The sequence below is a fragment of the Linepithema humile genome, chromosome 1 (assembly GCF_040581485.1).
Source record: "Linepithema humile isolate Giens D197 chromosome 1, Lhum_UNIL_v1.0, whole genome shotgun sequence".
In the NCBI taxonomy this organism is placed as follows: Eukaryota; Metazoa; Arthropoda; class Insecta; order Hymenoptera; family Formicidae; genus Linepithema; species Linepithema humile.
In genome coordinates this window covers 37,024,054-37,042,949 of record NC_090128.1, presented here as the reverse complement: position 1 = coordinate 37,042,949, position 18,896 = coordinate 37,024,054, and the positions used below count along the sequence as shown (strand labels likewise).

The 18,896-nt window shown below is 35.1% G+C and overlaps 1 protein-coding gene and 1 long non-coding RNA gene across 3 annotated transcripts; one reads left to right on the top strand and one right to left on the bottom strand.

Moving 5' to 3' along the window:
* Positions 1 to 6: 6 nt before the first annotated feature.
* On the top strand, positions 7 to 6,816 carry LOC136997433 (uncharacterized). 2 transcript variants are annotated; one of them, XR_010888180.1, is made up of 3 exons: positions 7 to 6,037; positions 6,145 to 6,261; positions 6,582 to 6,816. It is a non-coding gene; the product is annotated as an uncharacterized lncRNA (long non-coding RNA). The 2 variants fall into 2 exon arrangements; XR_010888179.1 differs by lacking the exon at positions 6,582 to 6,816 and having other exon boundaries at positions 6,145 to 6,533.
* Positions 6,817 to 12,594: 5,778 nt separating this feature from the next.
* Positions 12,595 to 18,394, bottom strand: LOC136997407 (uncharacterized). The gene is made up of 7 exons (XM_067348130.1): positions 17,732 to 18,394; positions 17,143 to 17,653; positions 16,762 to 17,036; positions 16,035 to 16,703; positions 15,880 to 15,925; positions 15,061 to 15,679; positions 12,595 to 14,947 (listed from the first exon to the last, which is right to left on the bottom strand). Exons 1-7 carry the CDS (start codon positions 18,321 to 18,323, stop codon positions 13,946 to 13,948), a joined length of 3,714 nt encoding a protein of 1,237 aa, XP_067204231.1. The 5' UTR covers positions 18,324 to 18,394; the 3' UTR covers positions 12,595 to 13,945.
* Positions 18,395 to 18,896: the final 502 nt, after the last annotated feature.

Sequence of the window (18,896 nt, the reverse complement as noted above, 5' to 3'; positions counted from 1 at the left end):
ATACAATATTAATTAAAAAATATTTTACTTATAAAAATACTAACTAAAAAATATTCTACTTATAAAAAATACTAACTCATACATTCTAAAAAAACTAATTTTAAGATGTAAAACTAATTAGACACGCAGATTCGTGTTAAGCATTTGTCTCTCATGATGTCGGACAATCTTTATAAAAATAGTAAAATACATAGTATCCGAAAAAAATGACAAGTATACAGGGTGTCCCAAAAATTTTGACACAGCGGCCGTATGCCGGTAGAGCAGACCAAACTGAACCGAAAAGTCCTTTACCATTTTACAATTTTCACAAGAGTTAAAGAGATATTAATTATTAAAGATTACGGAATGCGAACGCACGGCTGACAAGGAAAGGGACCCAAGTGTCCCCCTCCGATTTTGACGAGTTTTAAATATGTTGTAAAGTAGTTCAAAATAAGAGACACGTATTTTTTTTATGTGCTTTCTCGCACGTTTAGGGTTGAAACAACCTCTACAAGCTAAAACGGTTTTTTTGATTTTGACTGAATATCGTCAAAACTGTAAGAGGTATCAAAAAATGTTTCGAATAAAAGTTGCATGGTCTTTTATGAGCTTTATAACCGCGTAAGTCAATTTTTAAAAAAATTTATATTTTTTAATTTACCCTCACCCCTTTTTATTATTTTTTCGAATTTCAAAATTTTTGTAATGACAAAAGTTGTAGCATTTTTTACGCTAAATTCAACCATATATGATTTTATTATGTTCCGAAATCGCATCTTTTAAAAATAAGTCATCAGTATCACATTATATGCGTCGCGCTGCATGACGCATTGTTTATACCGCACTTGTGTTGTGCATAGTCGCAAAATAAATATAAAAATGACATGTTATTACATATTTGAAAAAGAACAGTTAACTAAAATTGTTGCTAAAGCATCCCTTCCACATTACACTCTTATAGATAATCGCTGCATTTCGTGCGCAGCGCATTGTCATATGCAAGTTAGCTATCAGCGCATATTACACTTTAAAGTTTTGCTTGTAGTGACCACGGGAAAATAATTTATGAAACGAAAACAGTGAATGAATTAATCTATTCAACATATATCTATCCTGACTCTACCTTCTTGGCCCGACTTGACTGACAATGAAATAAAATATAAAATTTTGTACAGTTTACTGTTTTTCAATAATTTTAATATACTGCGATTCTACATACTATTACATTCCACTAAATTATTATGATACTTTTAAACTATAAGGTATATAAAATGTATATCATAAGTATAATTATAATATATACAATAAATAACCTTTTATATATATATATATATAAACTTATTTATATATATTATAATTATACTTAGAGGCCAAGAGGGTAGGAGTCAGAGTGGATATATGTTGAATAAATTGATTCATTCACTGTTTTCGTTTCATAAATTACTTTCCCGTGGTCACTACAAGCAAAACTTCAAAGTGTAATATGCACTGATAGCAAACTTGTATATGACAACGCGCTGCGCACGAAATGCAGCGATTATCTATAAGAGTGTAATGTGGAAGGGATGCTTTAGCAACAATTTTAGTTAACTGTTCTTTTTCAAATATGTAATAACATGTCATTTTTATATTTATTTTGCGACTATGCACAACACAAGTGCGGTATAAACAATGCGTCATGCAGCGCGACGCATATAATGTGATACTGATGACTCATTTTTAAAAGATGCGATTTCGGAACATAATAAAATCATATATGGTTGAATTCAGCGTAAAAAATGCTACAACTTTTGTCATTACAAAAATTTTGAAATTTGAAAAAATAATAAGAAGGGGTAAGAGTAAATTAAAAAATATAAATTTTTTTAAAAATCGACTTACGCGATTATACAGCTCATAAAAGACCATGCAACTTTTATTCGAAACATTTTTTGATACCTCTTACAGTTTTGACGATATTCAGTCAAAACCAAAAAAACCGTTTTAGCTTGTAGGGGTTGTTTCAACCCTAAACGTGCGAGAAAGCACATAAAAAAAAATACGTGTCTCTTATTTTGAACTACTTTACAACATATTTAAAGCTTGTCAAAATCGGAGGGGGACACTTGGGTCCCTTTCCTTGTGAGATACGACCGCCTACAGACTACGATCGCTAGGCGCGCGGCGTGCGGTAAGCGACGAGCGACCGTAGTCTGTAGGCGGTCGTATCTCAGCCGTGCGTTCGCATTCCGTAATCTTTAATAATTAATATCTCTTTAACCCTTGTGAAAATTGTAAAATGGTAGAGGACTTTTCGGTTCAGTTTGGTCTGCTCTACCGGCATACGGCCGCTGTGTCAAAATTTTTGGGACACACTGTATTTATGTTACACGCTGCAGAAAATCTTAACATCGCTGGTTCTTCAACATTGTCTGATATATTATAATGTTTAAAGTTTAAATTACAATGTTGACCAAGCGATCTATTATAAGTCACTAAGATATCAAGAGACACGGTACTGTCTCGCGCCAAGTTCACGCGCAGCGCAAGACCGAACGTGTATCTTTACGCGAGCCCAAAGAGCCCAGAGAGCCGAGATTATCGGAACTCAATAATGCCTGGGCCGATCGAATTGATAATAGTCTCAATTGATAGCGCATACCCAAAATATATAATAATCAAGAGACACGGTACTGTTTCGCGCCAAGTTCACGCGCAGCGCAAGACCGAACGTGTATCTTTACGCGAGCCCAAAGAGCCCAGAGAGCCGAGATTATCGGAACTCAATAATGCCTGGGCCGATCGAATTGATAATAGTCTCAATTGATAGCGCATACCCAAAATATATAATAATCAAGAGACACGGTACTGTTTCGCGCCAAGTTCACGCGCAGCGCAAGACCGAACGTGTATCTTTCTTAAAACATATACAGGGTGTCAATTAAGTCTCGGGACGGCTGAATATTTTCTCATGTAAGGTATTTTTGAAAAAGGTCAAAATCATTTCTGAAGTAATTTTCAACGAGGAATTCAACGGTGACCTTTAATTTGACCTTGAGCTTGACCTTCAAGGTCATTTTAAGGTTAGGTTAAGTTTTTTAAATAGAAACCCCTATTTTTGATTCCAAAATCTAATAGCTGGTGTCAAGAGCTTTTCAAAACACTATAATAAAATTATTTTTCATTAAGTACTTTTCGAGTTATAAGGCTTGTAAATTACAGTATTTTGACATAAAATACAAAATATCTTGTAAAACATTCAATTTTTGGGAATCTTACCTTAATACTTTTATGCATAAAATAATGAGACAAATCAATTGGTATAAAGAAAACAAATAGTTGCTTTCAAGAAAAAATATGTAGTTTGCAACATGCAACTGCATACTTTTTCTTGAAAGCAACTATGTGTTTTCATTATACCAATTGATTCATCTTATTATTTTATGCATAAAAGTATTAAGGTAAGATTCCCAAAAATTGAATGTTTTACAAGATATTTTGTATTTTATGTCAAAATACTGTAATTTACAAGCCTCATAACTCGAAAAGTACTTAATGAAAAATAATTTCATTATAGTGTTTTGAAAAGCTCTTGACACCAGTTATTAGATTTTGGAATCAAAAATAGGGGTTTCTATTTAAAAAACCTAACCTAACCTTGAAATGACCTTGAAGGTCAAGCTCAAGGTCAAATTGAAGGTCACCGTTGAATTCCTCGTTGAAAATTACTTCAGAAATGACCTTGACCTTTTTCAAAAATACCTTACATGAGAAAATATTCAGCCGTCCCGGGACTTAATTGACACCCTGTATACTGGAAGGGGCATAGCCTATCTAAATATACATAACAAAAATGTCCCCTTCATCTATCTATTCTTGTCTGTACAAAATCGGTCAATGCGCTTGCGCGAATGAATAACCGCTTAAGTTAAAAGTAGAAAGATTTAAAATAGGTGGAAGGCATTTAAAAATTTGATTATAACAATTTATTCTTTAAGTTATATTATAATATAATTGCAATATATTATAAATTATATATAATAATATGTAGTAATATGTAATAATAGTCTTGCAAAATAAAATAAAAATAATGATGCACATAACCAAAACCAAATACTGTAATGAACAATAATTATATACAGGATGTACAGGATGAACTAAAATAAGATAATAAACTTTGAGGAGCGAGACCTAACATGAAAAAAAATTTGACATCAACATATGTCCGTCAAACCCACTGTTACTGATATAAAATATATATTATTAATGAAAAATAAAAAAGTAATATTTATTATTATGTAATATTCTCGCTTCTCTAAAGTTTGTTATCTTATTTTAATTATATCTTGTATATATAGTAACTAGTACAATAAAAATTATTATAATAAATAATTAAAAAAATATTTAAAAACTTCATTGATGTTTAAATAGTATTAGTTTTGTATACTTTTTTATGATTATTTCTTTAGACTTGATTATATTGGAAGGCTTGTCATAGATAAGCTTATCTAATTTGTCATCACACACATCAACATAATCGACGCATGCGTATTGCAATAAAATGTACAGACAAGGATAGATAGATGTTGAGGACAATGGCAAGTCAGCTATGCCCCTTCCAGTATATATGTTCTAAGGTATCTTTACGCGAGCCCAAAGAGCCCAGAGAGCCGAGATTATCGGAACTCAATAATGCCTGAGCCGATCGAATTGATAATAGTCTCAATCGATAGCGCATACCCAAAATATATAATAAAACTATGCTTATTTTTGCTCTACGTGCTCTATAAATAAATATATAAAAGTTCAAAGTCGAAATGTCAAAAATATTATCAATTTTCTAGGATGTACAGTTCTCATTTTTCACACTAGATGGCTATAGTGATGTTAGTAGTTAGGTTTGTGTTGATGGCGCTATAGGAAATAGCCGCACATATACCAAATAACCTTATAGAAGGGTTGCGTTCGGAAACACACACTGTGTGCACACCAACACACAATAACCGTTCGGAAACACGTTAGTGGTACTTAATGTGCATTCGGGTGAATCGTTCGAAAACGTTGAACGAGTACCACCAGTGTGCCACGAAACCACTCGCCGAAAAAGCAAGGGGAGTCAGTGTGATTCAAGAGTAACATTTTCGAACGTAACCTTAGAATGGCAAAGATATTCACTAGGAAAAATAAAACTGCTTAGCTTTGAAAATTATATACAAATCGCGATATATGAACCTACATACATTTATAAATTTGCATTTGTCGTATAATGTAGCGACTGATATGAGTACATATTTTGTAATCAAGAGACACGATAGTGTCTCGCGCCAAGTTCACGCGTAGCGCATAAAACGCAAAGCGACATGACGCGAGACCGACCGTGTATCTTTACGCGAGACCGAAAGTTAAGACGAGCCGAGATTATCGGATCTCAATAATGACTGGGCCGATTGATTTCAAAGTAGGCTCAATCGATAGCGCGTACCCGAATTATGTTATTAAAGTGTGCTTGTTTTTGCTGTGTGTGGTGTACATAAAAAGATATTAATTTTTAAAGTTGAAAAGTCTAAATTTTCATCTATTTTCATGTCAGTCGTCGTCGACGGATGTACGGCTGAAGCGTACAGTTTGGAATTTTTGGCGTTAGGTGCGCTGGTGGCGGTGATAGATATAGTGGCGGTGTATTCAATTCAATGTCAACAAGACACACGATGTCTCGCCTCGCGCTATTATTTTATTATATTTAATCAAGTATGTATATATGTATGATGAAAATATATATACTAGAATAAGTAATAATATGAAAATAAATCTTGATGTTATAAGTGAAAGGTTATGAGTGAATTGTGTTTGTGATTTCGCTTCTTCGCAACATCGTTTTGATATTTTGATTGCGTTAAACTTTAATCAGTAAACTTTGGATCCTACGGAGATCATACATTTTCTATAAATTCAAAGCTATAATACAATTGTTTATTTTTAACTGTTATTTATTAAAAACGTATGATTTCCGTAGGATCCAAAGAGAGAATTGAGAGAAAATATCTGTTAATGACAACGACACTTGTAACTTGTGGTATGTAATGTAATTTCAAATAAGTTTAGAAAAATACAAAGTATTTATTATCTATTTATTCAAATTATAATTTGCTTTTCTGTGATAAATTACAATTTTGTTTACAGAAGCAATACCATATTCTGCTAGCAACAACGGGATAATGGTTTCAAAAGAGCGACCAGAGATTGATTTAAATGCTATTAGAAAACAAATATTTGATTATGATAAATCAAATGTCTTAGGTACATTAATGCATCAATATGAAAACAAATTGCCTAATTTAAATACATACGTAATACGGCAATGTTTAGGAGATTTTTTTTCAAAAAGCGTTAAACGGGATGCATGTGAATTTCTTACAGCTCTTTGTACAAAATATGATTATATAAAAAGTTTAATCGAGCATCAAGTCACTTCTGTTAAACGATGCAAAAGTTGTAATAATACAACGACTATTGTTAAAAATAATATCCTTCTTTCAATTCCTGTAAATAAATGAAAGAAAAAAAGTTTAGATCTTAATGAATTATTTAATGCAACGTTTTCTCATTATCAATTACAGAACGAATCATGCAAAAATTGCACAGGAAATGACATATTATGTAAAAGTGAATTTACATTAATCGGAGATATAATGGTCATTCATTTAATATCAGTTCAAGACGGTATACAATCAAAAACAGATAAATTTACTTTGCGTGCTGTCCCAACAACTAAAATAAACATTGTTGGACAATTCTACAAAGTAATGAGTGCTATATTCCATCATGGATCATGTATCGAAAAAGGTCACTACACAAGTATATGTAGAGAAGCAATATCTAACACTTGGATTGAAGCTAACGATGCGCAAATTAGAAATAGACAATGGCCTAGAGGCGCTAAAGATATCTGTATTATTTTCTTACAGAAGATTGATAAGTAATTGTTGATATTTCTTGTTGAATTGAAATTAATGATTAAATTAGAAAAACGCAATGGCCTTAAAACGATATAACTTCTATATAATTTTGTATTTATTTTTATAACATAATCAATCAAAGAGGACCGTCGTATCTTGCATACTGAAAATACGACGGGGGTGGTGGTGGGCTCTTTGCAGCAAAATCTAATTAATATTGTATTAGATAAACTTTTCAAAGAAAGCTGATTATTTTTAAAAAAACAAGTGATATCTAGAAAAAATTACCTTTTTAAAAAAAGGTAAAAAAATGGCGCCAAGTACACGTCCTTTAAAAAAAAAACCTGTCCTATATTAAAATAAATTTTTCAAAAAAAGCTGATTATTTTAATAAAAACAAGTGATATCTAAGAAAAATTACCTTTTTAAAAAAAGGTAAAAAAATGGCGCCAAGTACACGTCCTTTCAAAAAAACCTGTCCTATATTAAAAAACCTATAAAAAAAATGTCGAATATGTTAAAAACCTTTCCAAAAAAATGTCGTATATATTAGTAAAAACCTTTCAAAAAAACTGTCTTATATATTAACCCTTTCAAAAAAACCTATCCTACATTAAAAAAATCTTTCAAAAAAAAGATGTTATAAATATTTAAACTTTTCAAAAAAAGCTAACTACAAATATGAAAAATACAAAATATGAAACTTTTTACAAAAAAATGTGATATTAGAAAATGACGCCAAGTAGGACTAAAGAACTATGGAAAAAGTTGTAAACTATTTTTATAAAAACTCTTGTATATAAAGCTGTCATATATATTAATGTTAAATAACTAAATATTTAATTTACTTCTTTGATTGGAGTGTAGATTTTATCCTAAATAGTTTAAATCAATCGGAGAAGCAGATTTAGTTTTCTGATTAATATTAGATAACTTTTGTTTAGTACGCGTACCAAATATTTAATCTACTTCTTTGATTGGTGTACATTTTACCCTAAACAGTTTAAACCAATCGGAGAAGCAGATTTAGTTCTGGTTAACGTTAGATAGCTTAAACCAATCGGAGAAGCAGATTTAGTTCTAGTTAACATTAAATAGTTTGAATCAATCGGAGATTATAAAAATAAATAAGTTAATACGTAAAAAACAAAAAAATAAAAATATTAGAAAATAAAAATATTTAATTAAGAAATGAAAAAAATATATTAAAAAAATTAAAATAAAAAGATTTTTTTCAAAATGCAAAAAAAAAACTTGGCGCTGCTACAACCTCAAAATATTATAAAGGAATAAAAAGGAATAATAATGTAATAAATTGACATCATGTAATTGACACATGTAATTGATAAATAAGTTAATCATGTAAGTTAGCAACGTAATTCAGTATACTGACATCATGTAATAATAAGTTGACATCATGTAAGTTAACAATCTAGTTCAATGTAGCAGCGCCAAGTTTTTTTTTTCATTTTGAAAAAAATCTTTTTATTTTAATTTTTTTAATATATTTTTTTCATTTCTTAATTAAATATTTTTATTTTCTAATATTTTTATTTTTTTGTTTTTTACGTATTAACTTATTTATTTTTATAATCTCCGATTGATTTAAACTATTTAATGTTAACCAGAACTAAATCTGCTTCTCCGATTGGTTTAAGCTATCTAACGTTAACCAGAACTAAATCTGCTTCTCCGATTGGTTTAAACTGTTTAGGGTAAAATGTACACCAATCAAAAAAGTAGATTAAATATTTAGTACGCGTACTAAACAAAAGTTATCTAATATTAATCAGAAAACTAAATCTGCTTCTCCAATTGATTTAAACTATTTAGGATAAAATCTACACTCCAATCAAAGAAGTAAATTAAATATTTAGTTATTTAACATTAATATATATGACAGCTTTATATACAAGAGTCTTTATAAAAATAGTTTACAACTTTTTCCATAGTTCTTTAGTCCTACTTGGCGTCATTTTCTGATATCACATTTTTTTGTAAAATGTTTCATATTTGTAGTTAGCTTTTTTTGAAAAGTTTAAATATTTATAACATCTTTTTTTTGAAAGATTTTTTTAATGTAGGATAGGTTTTTTTGAAAGAGTTAATATATAAGACAGTTTTTTTGAAAGGTTTTTACTAATATATACGACATTTTTTTGGAAAGGTTTTTAACATATTCGACATTTTTTTTATAGGTTTTTTAATATAGGACAGGTTTTATTGAAAGGACGTGTACTTGGCGCCATTTTTTTACCTTTTTTTAAAAAGGTTATATAATACTTAGAAGTGCGTGCGCCAAAAAATTCCTGAGATTCCTAAATTGAAATTAAAAAGATTGATCGTGGGACAAGGAGATCGAAACGCGAAGACAATTAGATTTTAATGTCACTATAGATTGTCCGGATGACACGATCGAAATCAAAATATCCATCAACGCACAACCAACTGTTCGGAAACACTCTACACCCGAAGGCACACGATATCCCCACTACTTCTCCACTGAAAATCACCACACTACACAGAGTGTGAGGTTTCCGAACGTAGCCAAGATGTGTCAAAAAAATAATATTGAATTCGGCCACTCGCGCTACATTGCACTGGTGCACACTCAAGGCTGCTTAATGTTCACCAGTTTCTTATTCGTGTTCACCAGAGTAGTGTAGTGCAGTGTAGTGCGAGTGATCAAATTCGTTATACATGTATTAAGTAAAATAAGTGTATATGTATATAGGTTATAAATGTTGTGTTTTAATTTTACCATACATTCTGTCAAAAAGCTTTAGTGTGTGATTTGTCTAAAATAAATAAAATTAAATATCTCAAAGTTTAATATTTTAATTCTACGTATTTTAAATTAGTTCCAACAATATTTATAATTTCTAGTCAATTTTATATATAAAAAAATATAGCATAAGTCACTTTTCGTAATTATCCTAAATTAGTTCCAATATTTATAATTTCCAGTCAATTTTATATACATAGAAAATAGGAAACAAAAATTATAAACATGAACTCGACAAGAAATCTTGTAATACACAAAATTAAAATTGACCAGGAATTATAAATATTGTTGGAAATAATTTAGGATACATAGAACAGAAATATTAAGCTTTGATATTTAATTCTATTTATTTTAGACAAATCACACACTAAAGTTTCTAAACAATGGTCTTATAAGGCATAGTGATGATTGGTATAATTGTATAAATTAATTTTACAATACATTCTGTCAAAAAAGCACATCATTCGAGACTTTAGTATATGATTTGTCCAAAATAAATAAAATTAAATATCTCAAAGTTTAATATTTCTGTTCTATGTATTTTAAATTAGTTCCAACAATATTTATAATTTCCAGTCAATTTTATCTATCAAAAAATTACCTTTTTTAAAAAAAGGTAAAAAAGGCGCCAAGTACACGCTCTTACAACTAAAACAAAACCGTATTGTTTTATCTTTCAAAAAAATTGTATATATTAAACCTTTCAAAAAAACCTGTCATATATATTAAAAACTTTAAAAAAAAACTTGTATTTATTAAAATTTTCAAAAAAGCTATTATATATACTTTCTACAAAAAAATATGATATCAGGAATATGCACCAAGTGGTATTAAAGAACTATGAAAACAGTTGTACTATTTCTATAAAACTCTTCTATAAAACTCTTGTACATAAAGCTGTCGTATAGATAATTAACTATATTACATATTATATTTTACCATATTTTACATATATTATACTATATGTATATACTATATATATTATAAAAAAATAAATACATAAATAAAAAAACAAAAAATTAAAATTGGCTCTAGAGCCAAGTTTTTTTTTTTTTTTTTTTTAATAAAAATGATATTTATGTTATCTTTTATCTTTTTATTTTGATTAAATTTTTTCTTTTAATTTTTTTTTATTTTTTAATTAAATATTTTTATTTTTTAAAGGGAGAGGAATAGGGGGAATACCTAGTGATGGGGATAAAAAAGGAGCTGTGGGAAAAGGGGTCCAGGATAGAGGTGGAGAGGGAAGGAATGATAGTAGAAAGAGTAAATACTGGGCGGGAAAAATGGAAAATAATAGAGGTATACGTGGGGGAAGGAGGAGTGGAGAGGACGTTGCAGGGAATAGAGAAATGGATTATTGAGAGAGAAGGGGGAATAAGGAAGATAATAGGGGGGGATTTTAATGCTAGAACAGGAAGGGAAAGGGGAGGGGTAAGGGGGGAGGAAGAAGAGGAGGAGAAAGAGATGAGAAAAAGGCGATCAAAGGACAAGAAGATAAATGGGGAGGGAAGGAAGTTGGTGGAGTATATAGAAGGAAAAGGGTGGGAAATTTTTAACGGGAGCTTAAGAGGAGACGAAGAGGGAGAGTACACGTTCACAGGGGGGAAGGGAAACACAGTAATAGATTATGTAATAGAGGAGGGAAAGATAAGGGACAGGATAGAGATGAGAATAGGAGACAGAGTGGACTCGGATCACCACCCGGTGGAGTTATGGATAAGAGGAGGAGAGGAGAGGAGAGCGAAGAAGAGGGATAAGGGCGGGGGTAGAAGGGGGATTTGGGACAGAAAAGGGAGGAAGAGATTTACGGAAAAAATGGAACGGATACAAATAGGAGGGAAGGAGATAGGAGAGGAATGAGATAATCTGGAGAGCAGGATAAAAGAAGCGCTGAAGGAGACGGAGGAAGAGCTGGGGAGAGCGGAAGAGAGGAGAAGAGGGTGGTGGGATGAGGAATGTGTCCAGGAAAAGAAAAAGGTAAGGAAGGAACTAAGGGAGTGGAGGAGGAGAGGGGGGATGGAGAGAAGTACAAAAGAGAGAAGAGGGAATACGGGAGAATGTGTGAGAGGAAAAAGGAGGAAGAGAACCGAAAATGGGAAAAACAAGCGGAAGAAGCGAGAAGAGAAAAGGAAGTATGGGAGATTGTAAATAGGGAGAAGAGGAAGAAGAGGAGAGTGAATGAGAAGATAGAGATAGGGAAATGGAAGGAGCATTTTATGGGGACACTAGGGGGTGTAGAAGGGAGGGTGGTCAGAGGGAAAAAGAGGAGGGGGCAAAAAAAGGAGGGGAGGAGGAGGACGAGTTAGACAAGGAGGAGATTAAGAAAGCGGTGAGAGCGCTAAGAGACGGAAAGGTGGCGGGGATAGACCAAGATTTATAGAGAGAAGGTTACCTCACGCGCAAAGAGGGACGCGCGGCAAGAGGGGCACATGCTGAGCGGGGTGAGCGGCAAGAGAGGCAATGATGATCTCATCGTCGAACAGTAGCTGTCTCTCTCGCACGCTTTAGTGTTTTATCTCTCGCTCCTTTAATATAGAAATGCTTTGAGTTTTTATCGAAAAAATACTTTTATTTTGTAAAATATTGATAGCACTGGAAATTGCGTAATAAAAATTGAAAAGTAAATTAGAAAGGCGCTATAAATTACATATATTGCAAATTATAGCGCTAGATATTTAACGTTTATAATGTTAAATATCGCTGCAACAGATGCATTTGTGATACAAATTGCTTTGTATTCGTATTTAGACTGTAATATCAATGAAAATAAAATATAATTTGGGGATATACACAAAAAACATTATTTGTAAAGTAGTAAAATAAAAGAAAAAATAGTACATATTTAAAAATTATTTTTAAAATAATATTTACTGTTTATATGCATTATTTACAAGAAAATAATATAAAGAAATTTATTTTTTATATTTAATTGTGAAAACCTCAAAAATTGTCAAGAAATTGTAACTGAAATTCAAATGTAAGTACAATTCTAAGATAATATAAAAAGCATCATACACAAATTTATTATGATACAAACTTAAATAATGAAATTGTAATATATGTTTCAACATTGCAAATGTGAATATTTATATAATAAAATTTACAAAGTGTTAACAATTTTCAAATATTTGCTAATAAAATATTATTGAAATGTTTCTGTTGAAATCTTAAAATAATTCTTTAAAACAAATATGATGGGGTATATATTAGAGATCATTAAATATGCGGCAACATTGTGATTATAAAATTTTATAAGTATCTATAATAAAAATTAAGTATAATAAATATAATAAGTATATAAGTATAATAATAAAATTTTTATAAATATCTATAATAATAAAAATACATATATGTTGTATTAATCTGTTAATATAAAAAAATTATTAATTAATTTAACGCAAATAAATTTCTTTATATTAACAGATTAATACAACATATATGTATTTTTATTAATATAGATATTTATAAAAATTTTATTATTATACTTATATACTTATTATATTTATTATACTTAATTGTGAGATTGAACGAACTTACCTAGTGAAGTTCGATCTAGATTATGCCCCTTGTCTCGTCCGGATGGATATATAAAACTATGTAGTCGTGCCCCTGCACGCGCCCAGACAACAGAGTTCAAAAAACCGCGCTAAATAAAACAAAAATTGGCTATGCGCGCGGTTCGTCTTTTCCTCACTGCTTGCGCTGCGCGCGCCCTCCACTTCATTCGTTCAAATAAAGGGAGGGCAAATCACTAACTCCAGGGAGGGAATGGCTAAAAAAGGCCCGGGAGGGAGGCTCCATCCGGACGAGACAAGGGGCATAATCTAGATCGAACTTCACTAGGTAAGTTCGTTCAATCTCACAATTATGCCCCAATGTCTCGTCCGGATGGATATATAAAACTATGTAGATGTTCAAATCTAAGTGATTTGCCCAGAAGAGGACCTGGGGAGAAGACATAACTTTGAGAAATGTAGACTGACAAAATGAAAGATATCTAAAGCCATGAACTTATAATGGATTATAAAGATTACATTAGAGAGATTATACGCATAGAATCGAGGCTATATAAAGTATCTTACTAAATAAAAAGAGAATGTAAATATACAAGTATATGGAATTGATAAGATTAATATTAAGAGAGTGTATATATATATATATATATATTTATATGTATATGTAAGTCGAAAAGGCCAAAGAAACGTAACGAATGGTAGTAGGCCTGAGAAAAAAGCTGTTATTGTGAAAGAACCGTATTGCTAAAATCCTCGGGATTGACAATCGGTCTGTTGTAAAAATTGGCGAAGACTCGTGACTCCCCGGTCCAACCTGCGGCCCGCTTGATAATGTCAAGGGTGACACCTTTATCCGCTGCACGCGACGTCGCAGCGTGTCTAGTACTATGTGCCGAAAACACGGCGGTGTTGACGCCACATTCCTCTAGTATCTGTTTAATCCAGCGGGAGATAGTTTGGGAGGATACCGCCTTAAACGGTTTGCGATAAGAGATGAAAAGCGAGTCACACGATGGTGAACGTAATCCTCTAGTTCTGTCAATGTAGTGTTCCATCAGCAGAACTATGCAGAGATTGTCATGATCCTGAAAACGTGCAAAGCAGAGAAGTGGTTGGTAACGTTCCGGCGCTGAAGTTTTAATACGGTCGGGAATACGAATAATTAGCTTCTCCTTGAGGGAGACTTGAGAAAGTCTTATTGAGGCGAAGGTTTGAGCTCGATGGCCCGAGCCTAAGGCGATGAGAAGAGCCAGTTTCTTGGTGATAATCTCCAATGAGAGAGATTCGTATGGGTAGATCAAGGCAAGTTTCGATAGTACTGGTGCCGGGTCCCAAACGTAGTCATACCGCGGACGAGGCGGCTTGAGCACCGCAACGCCCTTGCAGAATCTTCTAACCATAGGATGGTTACCGATCTCATTGTTGGAAATCAACGAGACTGCTGATCTCATAGTATTCAAACTGGAAAAGGAGGAGATGTGAGGCAGCTCGTGAGCCAAAAACTCCAGCATTTGCGACACCGACGGAGAAAAGAGAGGCGTTTGGTGACGTTGGCAGAAATTCCACCAGATCCGCAGAGGGTAGGAGTATTGTTTAATTGTTGCTTCAGATAAGGAGGCTAGTAAAGCTGGAATTGCCCCCGGTGGTACTAAACGTTCCTTAAAGGCCTCCCGGATAATTTCCCGACCCCCAGGGAAAACGTTCTCCACGATGGATGTTGGGTCCTAAAAGGAGAAGAGAGCAGAGAATGACTAGGTGACAAAATTAGAGGTTCCGCTAGTAATAAGCGGCGGAATAACGGAAACCAAGCCTGTGAGGGCCACCACGGTACTATTACAGTACCCGTTGCTTCATCCTCCACTATCTTCCTTAAGACTCGTGGCAGAAGAATAAAAGGTGGAAAAGCATAAAAGGAGAAGTCTCTCCATGAGAGAGTAAAGGCGTCTACGGCGATCGAACCCGGATCCGGGAACCAGGATACGTAAGAATCGCACTTATTGTTGATTAAAGATGCAAATAGATCCACATTAAAAGGCCCGAAAGTCTTGAGCACCTCCTGAAAAGCTCCCTCAGAGAGAGACCACTCTGTATCAGGATCCGCGATTCGAGATTCCGTATCCGCGATAGAATTTTCAATGGAAGCTATATAGGAGGCAAAAATAAATATATTCCGGTCCTCACACCATTGCCAAATTTCCTTGGCGATAGCTGAAAGGTGGGGGAATTGGATAGAACCAAATTTGTTAATGTAGGCTAGGGCCGTTGTGTTATCAACGCGGAGTAAAATGTCGCAGTCGCGAAGGTCGGCCGCGAAACATCGCAGGCCGTGAAAAGCTGCTTTAAGCTCCAAGGCGTTTATGTGATGGACTTGATCCGACTCGGACCACCATCCATGTGTGCGTAAGTCTCCACAAGTTGCGCCCCAACCGTTTAAAGAGGCATCGGAGAAGATTTCCCTAACAAAATTGTTCGAGCGAATTTTGTTGGATTGATTTGAGTCAGAAAATATATTGATCCACCAAGAAAAATCTATCTGAAGTTCGGGGGGAATATCCATAAATGTGGAATAATCCGCGTTATTTCTGCGAAGCGCTAAAAATTTTTCTCTTTCAAACGCTCTAGTGTAAAGAAGTCCGTACTAGACTGCTGGACAAACGGAGATGAGTGATCCGATAAAGCTAGCCATTTCTCGAATGCGACATCTAGATTTTTGTGCCAAATGTATTGTTAAATGTAATAAATTCTCTCGACGAGTGTCAGGAATTGACAAAGATTGCTTAATGGAATTGAAGATAAAACCTAGGTATTTACATCTAGGTGATGGATCTAAATAAAATTTTGAAAAGTTTATTACGAAGCCCAAGGATTGTAGAAGATTCACAGATGCAAGTATATTAGCTCTGCACTCATCTGCGGAGGATCCCAAAAGGAGGAAGTCATCGAGGTACACAACCGATTGGTAGCCCTGATTACGAAGAAAAGTGACCACCGGTCGAAGGATCTTCGTGAAAATATATGGGGCCGTGGAGAGTCCGAACGGCAATGCTGAAAATTCATACGTCACGTTACGCCACTGAAAACGTAAAAACCTTCGATGATTCTCGTATATTGGGACTAAAAGATAAGCGTCCTCGAGGTCAAGGGTAGCCATGTGAAAACCTGGGAGCATGAGACGAATGACTGTTCGCCAATCCTCTAATTTGAAATGAGGAGGTACAATATATTTGTTTAAATCCCGTAGATTTAAAATAAAGCGTTTTCCGCCTGACGATTTATCGATAAGAAAAAATGGTGATAAGAATTGAAACACGTGAGGTTCTACTGGGGCAACGGCTCCCTTGCTTCGTAAACGTTCTATCTCTCTGTCGCAAAGTGTCGCATCCGCTGGAGAAAATTTTGGCTCGGCGAGGGAGAACCTCGCAGGGGGCGGCAAGATAAAGGGAATACGGTAACCTTGTATCGCTTCCCGCACCAAACAATCTGTAGTAAGATCTGCCCATTGAGTGTAAAATTTTCTCAAACGACCCGCTGACTTTACCTCGTTTAGGGGCGGCGACCTGCCCGAGATCGAGACTGGGCTCGATAGGAGCGGCTCTTGGGAAGGCGATCTCCTGTCCGGCGAGCCGCATATGAGCGAGCAGGAGTCCTCTGGTTTCCCGATTGGCGTGCTTTTGAATTGTAAGGCTGCTTTCGCTGTTGTGAATACTGGCGAACGGGTTGTAATGATTTCTTTCCCATCTGAGGTAGAGATTTTGATACCTCGCGCCCTGTTTTCTCGCAAGCCTGAGCGGCTTTGAGCGTCTCAGCGAAATTCTGCCCGAAAAGGAAATCGTCGATGATTGCTGAGTCGGCTGCATTTTTTCCAATAATATTTAAGGAGGGTTTGGTAAAGGCCTTCCTCGCTAATGAAAGTCGATACTGATTGTCAGCGAGCAAATGAATTCCCTCCGAAAAGAACGTCAGAGCTGATCGTAAGGCACTGTTGAGACCCTCCGCTATCTCAGGTTGTAGCAGGATGGATACTCCTGAACCAAAAGCATTAAGGCAAGCACTGACTTGTGTTTGTGCCAGGAACTGATATTCGTCTCGCTTGACAACAGATGGGGTCAGTACAGCGGCCAATTTCTTGTTAAGCCTTGGTGGAATCAAGTTCGCTAGCGCCTCTTTTACCTCGTATTTTGATAAAAGATGGGCGCGAATATCCTGACTCAGACCTGTGCGGGAGTCGGACTGGATCGAATTCAGAACCGTTTGGTTCCAGGTAGAGGGTATCGTTGGTGCGTTAACCTCACCGAATAGTTCTTTGGCCAGGGTCTGCGCCTCAGAGTCGATAGTCAAGAGGGGGGGTTCTGCGCTCTCAACGGTAGGAGGAGCGATGAAGGACCCGCTGTGGGCGGACGGCACATCCTCATCTCTGACCTCCGCCACCACTAAAAAAGAAAAAATAGAGCAAAAGGTAACCGTCGGTTACGTCCTCTCTTTGCCAGGAATAGAGAATCGTCTGGGTCAACAAGAGGACATACCTGGTACAACGCCCCGGTCATTTATTATGACCGTCGGTCCTTTAATGCTCTGAGGTGAGGTCAGAGAGTCGACCAAGACTGAGGCCGAATCCTCCTCTACCTGCGTGGCGTCGTGCAAAGGCGATCTAACCTCCTTGGTTCGACGAAAATTTAGGTTATGATTACCCTCTCTACTGGAAACGAGCGCTCGAATATGATCGAGCATCTCGTAGAGCCCGTCTCTCGACCTCGATCTTCCGATGGATGTGTCCCTCGAGGATCTTGAATCCGCCGAAGAGTGAGCCTGACGCCGTCGATATCTTGATCCATGGGCCGGCGAGTGAACGCGCGATCGGGAACGCGAGAATTTGTGAATATCTCGCCCTCGATCGTACGAATCCCGGGATCTTTTCTCGCGTGAATGTCGCGAATATTTTTTTTTTGCCTTATGTTTTGGCATAGCGAAGAAGAAGTCAAAAAATACTTGAAAAAGGAAGGTGAAGAAAAAAGTACACGTTGTCTGGGTGAACGAACAGAACACAATGAAGTGGAGGGCGCGCGCAGCGCAAGCAGTGAGGAAAAGACGAACCGCGCGCATAGCCAATTTTTGTTTTATATAGCCCGGTTTTTTGAACTCTGTTGTCTGGGCGCGTGCAGGGGCACGACTACATAGTTTTATATATCCATCCGGACGAGACATTGGGGCATAATTTTTATTATAGATACTTATAAAATTTTATAATCACAATGTTGCCGCATATTTAATGATCTCTAATATACAGGGTGTCTGGCAATAATCGCCCCACCGGTCATATACAGGTAAAGGAGGTCAAATCGAGTAGAAAAGTCCTTTACCATTTTTTAATTTTCATAATAAGTACTGAGTAATTAACGAAAAAAGATCGGCGAATCCGCGCGAGTAAAGCGCGCGCGGTGAGAAGGACGTCCCACTGCTACGCGATCACTAGGACACAAGGATCTAGCGTTACGCGCCGCTCGTATGTTGCCATTGTCATTTGTAGAGCGCTCCTCCCAACGCTTCATCGCGCGCCTAGTGATCGCATAACAGTGCGATGTCCTCACCGCGCGCGCTTTACTCGCGCGGATTCGTCGATCTTTTTTCGTTAATTACTCAGTACTTATTATGAAAATTAAAAAATGATAAAGGACT

Coding starts and splice junctions, on each gene's coding strand:
- LOC136997407 (XM_067348130.1), bottom strand. CDS start 18,323: ATGCGCGCGGTTCGTCTTTTCCTCACTGCTTGCGCTGCGCGCGCCCTC. Junction 17,654..17,731: donor ACCAGGTATGTCCTCTTGTT/GACCCAGACGAT, acceptor TTTCTTTTTTAG/TGGTGGCGGAGGTCAGAGAT. Junction 17,037..17,142: donor CATTTGCTCGCTGACAATCA/GTATCGACTTTC, acceptor CTTTTCGGGCAG/AATTTCGCTGAGACGCTCAA.